Consider the following 14,756-nt stretch of genomic DNA (forward strand, 5'->3'; position numbering starts at 1 on the left):
AAATAGTCTAAAGAAAGACAGTTTTATTGCTTCTTTAATCAGCACAAGTTTTCAGCTGTGCTAACAATTGCAAAATGATTCTAATGATCAATTAGCCTTTAAAAAAAAAAAAACTTGAATTAGCTAACACAACGTGCCATTGGAACACAGGAGAGATGGTTGCTGATAATGGGCCTCTGTACACCTATGTAGATAATCCATAAAAATCATACATTTCCAACTACAATAGTCATTTACAACATTAACAATGTATCTCTGATCAATTTGATGTTATTTTAAAATGGACAAATATTTGTTTTGCTTTTCTTTCAAAAACAAGGACATTTCTAAGTGACCCCTAACTTTTGAATGCATATAGTAGTATATATAGTATATTTTTTAATATACATTACACACACAAAATGTGCCACATTAATTTTGCCATCAATGGCTTACCGTGGCTGGCAGCACTGATGCCTAGGAGGGTGAGGTTGGTTGTCAGGTTGCCCGTGCTGTTGGAGGTGCTAAGGGAAGGAAACACCAACGTTTCGCCCAGGTCCAGTGGAGTGGGCAGTGGTGGAGGGAACTGGATGTTGGTCAGATCGGGCAGGGAGCCTCCTGTGTTGAGCGTGGCCGGGATCAATGACGTGTTCACTTCCTGATCAGGTGATGGAAATATACTAGAGGGGAGAAAGAACAGGGATACACATGACCTAAAACAGCACATGTCAAAGGTAATCCATTCTGAATGATTTTTGCTTGTTTTCATGAATTATGACATTTTTCTATGCCTTGTGTGGAAATGTCAGTTCTGGTGTCATAGGTCCTCTCAGACAGACACACCTTTTTATTTATTTTACTAGGCAAGTCAGTTAAGAACAAATTCTTATTTTCAATGACGGCCTAGGAACAGTGGGTTAACTGCCTGTTCAGGGGCAGAATGACAGATTTGTACCTTGTCAGCTCGGGGATTCGAACTTGCAACCTTTCGGTTACTAGTCCAACGCTCTAACCACTAGGCTACCCTGCCTCCTTCACAGAGTAATCTTTGAACATAATTCTAAGCATGGCCTGGATAGTGATTTTTCTCACAGCACCTTTCTACAGTGTACCATATTTAGATTTATGAATGATAGGATGTGCAGTAAGTACTCACTTGATCCCGGGGACTTCACAAGACTTGGGTCTTGAGTCATTCTAAAAGGCAAAGCACACTCAGCATAAAAAAATATATATAAAAAAAAATGTGAGCAAGCACAGATATAACAACTAGGCTTCATGTTCGCTCCACTACCTTTTTGTTACCCCACTGTGTATCCTTGTCTGCGAGTGATTCAGACTCTTCAGTCCCAGGAACTGTAAGCAGCAGCACTGAATGATGAAAAATCAGGTAATGACCAACAATTGAAGGCAAATCAACCCACATTGCAATATTTTCAAAGTAGTACTTTTCCTGTAGTGAAATGAAGCTGCTTAATGGTTTTAGACACTTAAAACATCAGGCACAGCTCAATGGCAGGTAGCTAGATGCTTCCCGTTTTCAGAACACCACACAAATGTGTGTCACCACAATATTGTTGATCCGTTTTCCATGCATTCTTGAGTAAAATCAATTACAAATCAAAATACTACACCAACATTTCCCTCATCAGAAAGCAGTGGTTGGTTGTACACAAGGTGATAGTGACACAAAGAGAATATTTGCTCCAACATGGACAAAACCTGTTAGCTAGTGGAACCTGGGATGGAAGTTAAGCATTTTTCTAGCCAGGGTCCAAAATCTATGCCATGCGATATTTGAAGACATGTTACCAGCTGGCGGGCTAGATGGGCACATTTTCTAATAGCCCGGTCTAAAAAGTAATAGTCAGGGCGCAGCGGTCTAAGGCAGTTGGGCACAGCGTGTCATTACCGGGAGTCCCATAGGGTGGTTCACAATTATATATTTTTTTAACCTTTATTTAACTAGGCAAGTCAGTTTAGAACAAATTCTTATTTTCAATGACAGCCTAGGAAGTGGGTTAACTGCCTGTTTAGGGGCAGAACGACAGATTTGTACCTTGTCAGCTTGGGGGTTTGAACTTGCAACCACTAGGCTACCCTGCCGCCCCAGCGTCGTCCGGGTTAGGGCATTACTTGGCTCATCGTGCTCTAGTGACTCCTTGTGGTGGGCCTGGTGCCTGCAAGCTGACTCTGGTCGTCAGTTGAACGGTGTTTCCTCCGACACAGCTGGCTTCCGGGTTAAGCGTGCGGGGTGTTAAGAAGCGTGGTTTGGCAGGTCATGTTTCGGAGGACGCATGACTCGACCTTCGCCTCTCCAGAGCCGGTTGGGGAGGGATACTTTATATAATTTTTTACATTTTTTTTAAATAACCATAATAACCAGGATTAATTTCCATCCCTGATTGGAACCCAACCCACTCATGTAATACATGATCGAGAAGACTGTGGCTTACCCTTTTGAGGACATGTGGATTCTAGGGATGCACGATACAGTTGAAGTCAGAAGTTTACATACACCGTAGCCAAATAAATGTAAACATTTCACAATTCCTGACATTTAATCCAAGTAAAGAATATCCTATTTTAGGTCAGTTAGGATCACCACTATTTTATGAATGGGAAATGTCAGAATAAAAGTAGAGAGAATTATTAATTACAGCTTTTATTTCTTTCATCACATTCCCAGTGGGTCAGAAGTTTACATACTAATTGAGTGTATTTGGTAGCAGTGCCTTTAAAAATGGTTTAACTTGGGTCAAACGTTTTGGGTAGCTTCCCACAATAAGTTGAGTGAATTTTGGCCCATTCCTCCTGACAGAGCTGGGGTAACCGAGTCAGGTTTGTAGGCCTCCTTTGCTCGCGCACGCTTTTTCAGTTCTGCCCACACATTCTATAGGATTGAAGTCCAGGCTTTGTGATGGCCACTCCAATACCTTGACTGTTGTCGTCCTTAAGCCATTTTGCCACAACTTTGGAATTATGTTTGGGGTCATTGTCCATTTGGAAGACCCATTTGCGACCAAGCTTTGACTGATGTCTTGAGATATTGCTTCAATATATCCACATAATTTCCATCCTCATGATGCCATCCATTTTGTGAAGTGCACCAGTCCCTCCTGCAGCAAAGCACCCCCACAACATGATGCTGCCACCCCCGTGCTTCACGGTTGGGGTGGTGTTCTTCAGCTTGCAAGCATCCCCCTTTTTCCTCCAAACATAATGGTCATTATAGCCAAACAGTTAAATTTCTTTCATCAGACCAGAGGACATTGCTCCAAAAAGTACAATCTTTGTCTCCATGTGCAAACCATAGTCAGGCTTTTTTATGCCGGTTTTAGAGCAGTGGCTTCTTCCTTGCTGAGCGTACTTTTCGGTTATGTCGATATAGGACTCGCTTTACTGTGGATATAGGTATTTTGTACCCGTTTCCTCCAGCATCGTCACAAGGTCCTTTGCTGTTGTCCTGCTCACTTTTCGCACCAAAGTACATTAATCTCTAGGAGACAGAACGCGTCTCCTTCTTGAGCGGTATGATGGCTGTGTGGTCCCATGGTGTTTATACTTGCATACTATTATTTGTACAGATGAACATGGTACCTTCAGGCGTTTGGAAATTGCTCCGAAGGGTGAACCGGACTTGTGGAGGTCTATAATTCCCCCCCCGAGGTCTTGACTGTTTTCTTTTGATGTCAAGCAAAGAGGCACTAAGTTTGAAGGGAAGCCATGAAATAAATCCACAGGTACACCTCCAATTGACTCAAATTATGTCAATCAGCCTATCACAAGCTTCTAAAGCCATGACATTCTCTGGAATTTTCCAAACTGTTTAAAGGCAGTCAACTTAGTGTATGTAAACTTCTGACCCACGGGAATTGTGATACAGTGAATTATAAGTGAAATAATCTTTCTGTAAACAATTGTTGGAAAAATTACTTTTGTCATGCACAAAGTAGATGTCCTAACCGACTTGCCAAAACTATAGTCTGTTAACAAGAAACTTCTGTAGTGGTTGAAAAACGAATTAATGACTCCAACCTAAGTGTATGTAAACTGCCGACTTCAAATGTATATCGGAATTGTCCGATATTATCTAAAAATGCCAACATCGGTATCGGCTGATGTCTAGTTTAATGCCCGATGTGTAAAACCGATGTCAAAGCTGACCTGCATACCTATATAATGAAGGTACATGACGGCATATACATTTTTGCGCTATGCGTACAACACAGCATTCCTAAAACTAGCCCACAATGTCTGCTGTGTGGATCGAGGAGTCAACAAGTCAAGCAGTCATTTGTAAGAGTAAGAAAATTTCAGCGAGACAACTCAAAGGTGAAATCCATTAAAGCCAAGATAATGGTATTCACTGTCCTTGACAATCAACTGTTCTCTGTCATGGGTGATGTTGGCTTTCGCTGACCGGTTAACACTACCAAGTGTGCCATTTTTCCCGATGTTGCTCTACCGGAGTCACACAGTAATAGCATAAATGCTATTAGCTTCACGACATACACACATACAATGGAACGCCGTTTGGGTCTTTCCGTGTAAAAAAAAAAAGACAGTAGCATTGTCAAAGTCGTACAAAAAAAGTTGATGTGTTTACAATACCACGCTGTTAATAAAGTATCATTTGTTCGACCGAAACTTCTGGGGTAGCTAGCTTTAGCTTGGTACCTAGCTAGCACCAATACAACCAGCCTGAAAACAATGACCAGTAGAAACTACAGTCATATGAATTATTCTTAACAATGATTTAGGAATCATTGTGAGTAAATATTAGCCACTTGTTGTTCGCCAATTGAAACTGAACTTCAGTTAATTAAAATAAATAGCTAGCCAGCTAATTTAACCCTGTTGCTCAAAGCAAATAATGTTATAAGCAGCTAGATAAAGCTATATGGCTAGTGATGCTCGACCAGACAGTGTTATATGTTGTGAAGCTAGCCACAATAAGGATTAGGCACAATGGTGGGTTTTGCAGTTAGCCTTCAAAATAAAAGTATGTGATTGACAGTGATACAAATAGTAGAATTATGCCACACTTATTTTGAAGGCTAACCGCAAAGTCCACTATTGTGGCTAGCTTCACATAGATAGGTCCGACAACCATTAAATCAAATAAACTGCATTAGGATTATTTTAGATGACACCTAGCGATGTAGTTAGCTAGCTAACTATATAGCTACTGAAACAGACAATGTTTTTGGGGAAGAATATTGTTTGCATCCATGAGCTTGCTATTTGTATGTATATATATATATATATTTCTTTTTTTACCAGCATCATAGCATAAATATCGATGAATCGTTATGACATATGAAATACGAGTGATCGTGTAATCAATGTGTAAAATTAATAAAGGCGTTAAATTATTGTGGCATGCAGTATTTAAGTCCTGATCGGTCAACAAACTTATTTGACACCTCGAATAAAAGTGTTAAATAGTATATTTGACATGCAAAGACCCAAACAGAGTTCCATAGAAATCCTGGTTGAGAATGAAACTACTGAACAAATATACAATGAAACAGCACAGCAAGTAAGTGAAAGAAATAGGTTTTGATTATGTTTTACTGGTAATGGGGACATACGTAAATGCTAACAAAATTACTTTTTTGGTCAGTGTGGTGTGTGTAACCTTTTATTTAACTACGCAAATCAGTTAAGAATAAACTCTTATTTACAATGACGGTCTACGCTGGGCCAATTGTGCGGTGCCTTATTAGACTCCCAATCACGGCAGGATGTGATACAGCCTGGATTCAAACCAGACTGTAGTGACGCCTCTTGCACAGATGCAGTGCCTTTGACCGCTGCGTCCATGTGTGTGTGTTTTAACAAGTACTTGAATGCTTACAAGGCCACTAAAATTTTAAATACCAGTATTGTTTTTTTGTCAAGGAAAATATTGGATATCGGTATCAGCGAAAAATGTAATTTCGGTGCATCACTAGTAGATTCATGCATAAATAAAGTGGCACAGGCCTGAATAAATAGAAGCTGTTCCGTGTCCATTTAACCTGGATCCTCCATTACCTTGTTTAGGCTGGAGCTCTTGTGAACCCCCTGTAAATGAGTCCTGGGGCACAGGGTTCATGGCACTCTGGTGTAGGGCTGAGTCGGAGTTCGTCCTGTGGCATTAGAATGAAGAGAAAGATAAACAAAATCTCTGTGGCCCCTATTCCCCAACCACATATGTGCCATGTTATTTTTCAGACTGGGTCAAATCAATTGAAGTTGTTAAATTAAGCATGCAATTAAACAAATATATACAGTGGGGGCAAAAAAGTATTTAGTCAGCCACCCATTGTGCAAGTTCTCCCACTTAAAGATGAGAGAGGCCTGTAATTTATCATAGGTACCCTTCAACTATGACAGACAAAATGAGGGGGAAAAAATCCAGAAAATCACATTATAGGATTTATGAATTTTTTGCAAATTACGTTGGAAAATAAGTATTTGGTCAAAAACAAAAAAGTTTCTCAATACTTTGTTATATACCCTTTGTTGGCAATGACAGAAGTCAAACATTTTCTGTAAGTCTTCACAAGGTTCTCACACACTGTTGCTGGTATTTTGGCCCATTCCTCCATGCAGATCTCCTCTAGAGCAGTGATGTTTTGGGGCTGTTGCTGAGCAACACAGACTTTTAACTCCCTCCAAAGATTTTCTATGGGGTTGAGATCTGGAGACTGTCTAGGCCACTCCAGGACCTTGAAATGCTTCTTACGAAGCCGCCACTCCGTTGCCCGGGCGGTGTGTTTGGGATCATTGCCATGCTGAAAGACCCAGCCACGTTTCATCTTCAATGCCCTTGCTGATGGAAGGAGGTTTTCACTCAAAATCTCACGATACATGGCCCCATTCATTCTTTCCTTTACACGGATCAGTCGTCCTAGTCCCTTTGCAGAAAAACAGCCCCAAAGCATGATGTTTCCACAACCATGCTTCACAGTAGGTATGGTGTTCTTTGGATGCAACTCAGCATTCTTTGTCCTCCTAACACGAGTTTTTACCAAAAAGTTCTATTTTGGTTTGATCTGACCATATGACATTCTCCCAATCTTCTTCTGGATCATCCAAATGCTCTCTAGCAAACTTCTGATGGGCCTGGACATGTGCTGGCTTAAGCAGGGGGACACGTCTGGCACTGCAGGATTTGAGTCCCTGGCGGCGTAGTGTGTTACTGATGGTAGGCTTTGTTACTTTTGTCCCAGCTCTCTGCAGGTCATTCACTAGGTCCCCCCGTGTGGTTCTGGGATTTTTGCTCACCGTTCTTGTGATCATTTTGACCCCACGGGGTGAGATCTTGCATGTAGCCCCAGATCGAGGGAGATTATCAGTGGTCTTGTATGTCTTCCATTTCCTAATAATTGCTCCCACAGTTGATTTCTTCAAACCAAGCTGCTTACCTATTGCAGATTCAGTCTTCCCAGCCTGGTGCAGGTCTACAATTTTGTTTCTGGTGTCCTTCGACAGCTCTTTGGTCTTGGCCATAGTGGAGTTTGGAGTGTGACTGTTTGAGGTTGTGGACAGGTGATCAGTATAAAATACACAAGTTCAAACAGGTGCCATTAATACAGGTAAAGAGTGGAGGAGAGAGGAGCCTCTTAAAGAAGAAGTTAGTCTGTGAGAGCCAGAAATCTTGCTTGTTTGTAGGTGATAAATACTTATTTTCCACCATAATTTGCATATATTTTAATCCTACAATGTGATTTTCAAGATTTTCTCCCCTCATTTTGTCTGTCATAGTTGAAGTGTACCTATGATGAAAATTACAGGCCTCATCTTTTTAAGTGAGAGAACCTGCACAATTGGTGGCTGACTAAATACTTTTTTGCCCCACTGTACATAGGCATTGCATATCCTGTGCTTTTCCTGAATGTAGATGAAATTGCTCCCAACCCTAGTTTTTCCGAATATGAAGTCGTCGTTAATGGCCTACCTCCTCCAACTGGTATCCGGTGGGGGTGAGAGGTACACTGAGCCATAGGGGCAGCTGTCAATGTGAATCTCAGTTAAGGACACAAAAAATACATATAAAAATAGCTGTGAAATATAAATCTTATGTAAATCTATATTTGAATGGTCAAGTTAACTGTCAGTATTCATTGACTAAAGTGCAAAGTCTACCTAAGAATTTTCTAACAATGACAACACGCTGTTTTTATACTTGGTCCCACCTGAGCCGAGTCAGAGAGGAAGAGGCGAAGCGAGAGGGTTTACTCCACCAAAGAGTTCAAAGTGTCAATTTGGTTTAAAAAAATCTAATTGCTAATTTGCTAAGTAAGGCATATTGGATCAAATCTGAGTTTTGTAATGGTTAGGTTGTTACGAATGAACTGATGTGGAATTTTGGCAACTTTGGAAAAAGAAAAAAACTACTTTATATTGGAGTTCTGCCTGTTGTTCATGTGCATATCTGCCCTTTCATTGGCTAGAATGGTCCCACCTGACATCGCTTTACATCTTTGAGGACATGCATTTCCATTGTTAGTGCAGTCACAACTATCTTGTCAATATAATAGATCATCTTTGGCTGAGTGCCGAAGAAGGATATCTGGCGGCCATGTTTGTCCACAGAGAGGGGCCGGCGGTTCGGGGAGGTGATTCGGTTCCGATCGCGGTAAACGCGGTCTACCAGTCCGTGGTGCCTGGTCGACCGACTGCTGTCCAAGGTGGAATTCTGGACAGGAAATGCAAAAATCAACCATATGAGAAACATTTGTCTGTTGAAACATACATACAAAAAAATAATAAAATTTCAAATGTCTTTGTATAATATGGTGCAAATGTATTCATTTAAAAATGGGTCACGCTATGGGCCCTCAAACACATTCTCAAGTTAACAAACATATTTCAAAAATGGAATGCCATGATATAGAAAGCAATGACATAGGCTACTTGTGTCTTTTTAAAGGCCAGTGTAGTCTAAAATGTGATTTTCCCGTTAAATAAAAATACACTATAAAAACGCAACCATTTCAAGAGTAACAGATCATACAAGGAAATCCGTCCATTTAAATGAATTAGTCCTTAATATATGGATCTCACATGAATGGGAATACATATGCATCTGTTGGTCACTTTTTTTTTTTAAAGGGCGCTGATCAGACAACCGGTCAGTATCTGGTGTGACCATTTGCCTCCTGCAGCGCAACATCTCCTTCACATACAGTTGATCAGGCTGTTGATTGTGACCTGTGGAATGTTGTCCCACTCCTCTTCAATGGCTGTGCAAAGTTGCTGGATATCACTCAAAACTTGAGACATCTGTGGCATTGTGTGACAAAACTGCACATTTTAGAGTGGCCTTTAATTGTCCCCAGCACAAGGTGCACCTGCGTAATGATCATGCTGTTTAATCAGCTTCTTGAAATTCCACACCCATCAGGTGGATGCATTTTCTTGGCTCACTAACAGTGATGTAAACAAATTTGTGCAAAAAACTTTTGTGAAAAGCTTTTTGTGCTACGGAACATTTCTGGGATCTTTTATTTCGGCTTGCTTTACATGTTGCGTTTATATATATTTTTCCAGTACATTTCTACACTATGATGTTGAAAAAAAAAAGGCGGGAAAAAAGGGAAAATTATGATAATGCCCTTTTAAAAAGAACACCTGCAATCTCTGCCTGTTTTGGTAGGATGGAGTTTTGGCCTGCCTGGTGACATCACCAAGTGGTAAATTTGTTAATAGACCAATAAGAGAGTTCCAAACCTCTCTTCTCCTCCGCCCCACACACACACTCTGACCACTCCCAGACAGTCATTTAAAACAATCAGAGTAAGGTACTTAAATTGTTAGCCAGAAATAATTTGATATGGAGATAAAAACTGCTTCATTAATTCAAGATGGGGAGAGGGTGTCTGATTCTCAATGTTAGCTTCCTTCTGAGATGGTTGGTCCCAGAGAATTCAGTGTATCGATACACCAGGACAAGTCTTCAAAATTGTATAATACTAAAGTGTCTTGTAATGTTAACAGGAATCCAATTCAAGGTAACGTGAGAGTAAAACAGCCCATCATGGAAGCAATCAGACTACATTTCCCTCAGGTGAGACTGATTTGCATCATTAAACAAAAATGTTTTTTTTTTTTCTTTAAACCAACTGATAGAGAAGCTGAGAGCTCACCTGAAAAGGCAGGTCAATGTTGCTATTTCCAATCTGATTGACATTGGGCAGTGAGCCTCCATAGTACTGTCCACGATTCTGCCCTAGTTGCAAATACTGGGTCTTCTGTAACTGCAACTGTGCAAAGTAAAATTGCATGAATGAATGATTAAACTGATAGGCCTATATGAAAAAAAAATCACATTCCAAAACAGTTGATATACAAGTTACAGTGCTAAAGATAGAATGGACCACATCTAAAACATTTTTTTTTAAAGAACAAATGAGATAAGACATAGGTTAGCCAGCAGATCCAACACCTTATTCTTGCTTAAAGCTGCACTAGAGGGTCAGACAGACCGTTTGCTTAAATTAAGACACCGCGGAACCAGCGCAAGATTTGGCTCAGAATACATACCTCAATCCAGGGATGAATTCCAAATTGGCTGCTGTGGCATCTGCTACCTAGCATGAGGACGAAAAGGTCAGTTTTCGGAAAAACTAGCAGTCATTAAATCTTCTCGGTATAACATTTGGGATAATGGGACAATTGAGTACAACGCATTTCTTATCCCTCGCGCCGGTGCTGCAGTGTCTTAATTTAAAGGGAAACTTCAGGATTTTGGCAATGAATCACTTTATCTACATCCCCAGAGTCAGATGAACTCAGGGATACCATTTGTATATCTCTGTGTGCAGTTTTAAGCTCACTATCTAACTGATGTAAGACCAATACTGGAAGTATTTGGTAACTGCGAGCATGCTCCTTTTGAAGATACTCTTCAAAAGGAGGTAGGGTTTCAGATGTCAAAATATGGGCAGGACTCCACTGTCCTAACTTTTGGGGGAAGCTTGTTCCACCATTGGGTTCAAGAGGGGGCCAAGAGACCAGAGGTGGCGGAACAGAGTGCTGCTCCGTAGGCAAGCACCAGGGTCTTGAAGATGCTTTGAACTTCGACGGGAAGCCAGTGGAGTGTGCGGACGAGCGGGGAGACATGGGAAGGTTGAACACCAGGGGGGCTGCGGCATTCTGGATAAATTGCAGGGATTTGATGACAAGAAGGGAGCCCAGCCAACAAAGAGTTGCAGTCGTCTAGACAGGAGATTAAATGTGTCTGGATTAGGAACTGCGCCGTGTGAGGTAAGGTCATACTTTACTGATGTTGTAGAGCATGAAACCGCAGGAGCAAGTCACTGCTTTGATGTTTGCAGAGAATGGCAGATTGTCTAGGGTTACACCAAGGTTCTTTGCACTCTGGGAGAGGGTCACCGTGGAGTTGTCAACCCGTGATAGAGGTCTTGGAGCGGACAGACCTTTCCAGGGAGGAAGACCAGCTCTGTTTTGTTGAGGTTGAGCTTGAGGTGGTTGGCTGACATCCCCTCAAAGTAGGAAGAAGAATAGTTGAGTGTCTTCTGCATAGCAATGATAGGAGAGACCATGTGAGGATATCACAGAGCCGAGTGACTTGGTGTAAAGCGAAAAGAGCAGGACCTAGAAACGTGCCCTGGGGGACACCAGTAATGAAAACATGTGGTGCAGACACAGATCCTCTCCACACTACCTCGTAGGAGCGACCTGCCAGGTAGGATGCAATCCAGGAGTGTGCAGAGCCCGAGACGCCCAACCGTGAGAGGGAGGACTGGAGGATCTGATGGTTCAGTGTGTCCAAGGCAGTGGATATATCTAGGAGAATGAGAACAGATGAGTCAGCTTTGGAAGAACGGAGAGCCTCTGACACAGAGGAGAGCAGTCTCAGTTGAGTGAGCCGCCTTGAAGCCTGACTGGTTAGGGTCAAGTAGATCGGTCCTTCTGTAGCTCAGTTGGTAGAGCATGGCGCTTGTAACGCCAGGGTAGTGGGTTCGATTCCCGGGACCACCCATACGTAGAATGTATGCACACATGACTGTAAGTCGCTTTGGATAAAAGCGTCTGCTAAATGGCATATTATTATTTATATATCGTTCTGAGCGAGATAACGAGAGAGGTCATAGACAGCATACTCAAGTATTTTGGAAAGACAATAACTTAGGGATACTGGTCTATAGTTTCACAGAGGGGTCGAGTGTTGGTTTCTTGAGGGGAGCGACTCTAGCCATCTTGAAGTCTTAGGGGATGCAGTCAGTGGTCAGCTGATGAGAGAAGTGAGGAATGGGAGAAGGTCTCCAGAGTTGGTCTGGAGAAGGGAGTCAAGTGGGCAGGTTGTGGGGTGGCCCGACATCACTAGTGAGAGGAGCGGATGTCATCACCTTTTTTTCAAAGGTGTTTACAAAGTAATCGCAGAGAGGGAGGAGGATTAAAGGAGGTAGAAAGTGGAGAAGAATTTCACAGGTTTGGAGGCAGAAGCTTGAAATTTAGTGATAAAAAGCAGCTTTAGCAGTGGATAAAGAGGAAGATCGAGAGCAGGGAGTGGAAGGATGTTAGGTCCTCCGGAAGTTTTGTTTTCCTCCATTTCCGCTCAGCTACCCGAAGCCCTGTTAGCACGCAATGAGTCACTCAGCCACAGAGCGGGAGGTCAGCTGTGAGGAAAGGGGACAGTGAGAGTCAAAGGATGCAGAAAGGGATGGTAGTAGGGTTGAAGAGGCAAAAAGTCAGGAGATAGGAGGGAGCAGGATTTAGAAGGGGAAAGAGTAGTGGGAGAGAGAGCACACGTGAAGACTGCAGCTGCGAATAACCATCTGGATAGGGGCTGAGTGGGAAAGGTTATCAAGGTGTCAATCTCATTGAGGAACTCTCCAAAGGCACTTGGTAGGCAATAGGCTAACATGAGCCGCAAATTGTTTATATCTTAATCAATTCGGTATCAAGTTTGTGCAAGGTCAGTACTATGTCCCAAGTCAAGTGGACAAAGTCAGTAGGCCTAGGCTTAATAGCTGGAAGCTGTGTCAATCTCATAAGGAAAGAAGATGTCGCTAGATTTGTCAAACATTGTTTGTTTGTTTTTTTTATATAAAATAGGCATATTTTAAAACCACAACATAAATCTATCCTGTTCTCCTAAACCATTCCTTTATTATATTCACAACTGGTAGGTTCACCACCATACTCCTTTCAATAATTACTTAATGATTTAGTTCACCAATTGCTTTAATGAATTGCATGAAGGATGGATTAAACAAAGGCCTGATTTGATGGGGATGAATAAACAGGCTAACATGAACATTTGATACAAACCAGACTGATTATTGACAGTAACCAACTTTGCATTACACATAATGAACATCTTCAAGACAAGGAAGTAACTCCCATGTTCTCCATCTCTGCCTTCAAGGCTTCGAAGTTTCAAATCTGTCAAACCTCAGCATGCATATACACGTAAATGCTGCGGGATTATTGGTGCTGTCAAAGATGGTTTGGTACTTTGTAAATATGCAAACCCATTGCATGGCGTGCAAAACTGAATTGTAAATTGTCAAAATGGCTTGTCAACATTAGCTTTAACGTTGTATGCATAGCAAGTGACGCTTTAGTTTACAGGTAAACAATTAAAACGTTAGTCAGTGCCAAACGCACCAGTTTGAGTCGAACTGGTAAACATGTTCAGTCTTCATTGCAATTTCTAGCGGTTAAATCTCTAACTAACTTACTACACTGAATCTTTTGATGTATGGGAATAGGACCAGGTGCTTGCTAGCAATAACCTAGCTAGTTTTACCTGGGCTTGCCTGGGTGCCTACCATAGCAAACATCAAAGACAGCTCACGGGATGGTTGCGGTTAACAAATTATAAATGCTGGCAAAGTAACGCCCCAATCAATGATTATCAGAATACAAATATTTAGCTTTAATTGCGAGGGCAGTCAATCGACCACTTATGTTTGCCACTACCAGCTGGCTAAAAACAACTTGTAATAAAAACGTGCTGCAGTTAACGTTAGCTAGCTAACCTTAGGTTACTGACAGTACAGCAGTAGCTAGCTAGCCTAGCAGCAGAATTAATAAACAAAACAAGGCACTTACCCGTGCAGCTCTAGTAATGTTTAGGTCTTTCATCACCTCTTCAAAAGCCGCAGTCTCTTCCGCCTGTTTCTGATTATGTAAAGCGATTTTCTCGCTAAATTTACGTGGATTGTTTGAACTCGCCATCTTCTGCTCTTCTTCTCAATGGGACCTTACGCACAACGCTTGGATACGATGGTTTTGTCGTCATTACGCGCGTACATGTTTCTATTGCATTTCGTGGAATACAAATGAGCATTGTCACATAATTAAATCAGGAATGAACTTGTGTAGTAGGCCTATTTGATTTGTATTACGTGCTCTAAAATGTCAATGACATTTGTTTAAAGGGATAGTTCACTTAAAAACGATGTACATGTCAGCACGACATCTGTCAAGTTTAAGATAGAGCATTTCAGTACCGAGCAAAAACTGTGATATCCGATTTTTCATAGGAAAGGTTGATAAAAGGAAAACAATATATTTCTTGAAGTTAAGTTTAATTAAAATAAACTTAACATCTGAACACCACAATGACCTGGGTACTGAACAAGGTACTGTATCACCAGAGGATAACCCACCTGTCTGGAGCAGCACAGTATACTTAGACATTCAAAGTTCTTGACATTTTCCCGATTGACTGATAATGGATTGTTATTTCTCTTTGCTTATTTGATCTGTTCTTGTCATAATATGGACCTGGTATTTTATCAAATAGG

At 41.4% G+C, this 14,756-nt stretch overlaps 1 protein-coding gene across 1 annotated transcript in view; it reads right to left on the reverse strand.

The window, feature by feature from the left end:
• The window catches only part of LOC118401461 (CREB-regulated transcription coactivator 1-like), a 37,126-nt gene extending 22,841 nt beyond the window's left edge, over window positions 1–14,285 (reverse strand). Inside the window, exons 1-8 of the mRNA XM_052475169.1 lie at window positions 14,059–14,285; window positions 10,122–10,238; window positions 8,544–8,671; window positions 7,931–7,990; window positions 6,022–6,116; window positions 1,274–1,350; window positions 1,136–1,176; window positions 436–659 (exon numbers count right to left, since the gene is read on the reverse strand). Coding sequence (XP_052331129.1) covers window positions 436–659; window positions 1,136–1,176; window positions 1,274–1,350; window positions 6,022–6,116; window positions 7,931–7,990; window positions 8,544–8,671; window positions 10,122–10,238; window positions 14,059–14,184 — 868 coding nt within the window. The 5' untranslated portion in view covers window positions 14,185–14,285. The remainder of the gene's footprint in view (window positions 1–435; window positions 660–1,135; window positions 1,177–1,273; window positions 1,351–6,021; window positions 6,117–7,930; window positions 7,991–8,543; window positions 8,672–10,121; window positions 10,239–14,058) is intronic.
• Window positions 14,286–14,756: the final 471 nt, after the last annotated feature.

This window comes from Oncorhynchus keta, chromosome 22 (assembly GCF_023373465.1).
Source record: "Oncorhynchus keta strain PuntledgeMale-10-30-2019 chromosome 22, Oket_V2, whole genome shotgun sequence".
Lineage (NCBI taxonomy): Eukaryota > Metazoa > Chordata > Actinopteri > Salmoniformes > Salmonidae > Oncorhynchus > Oncorhynchus keta.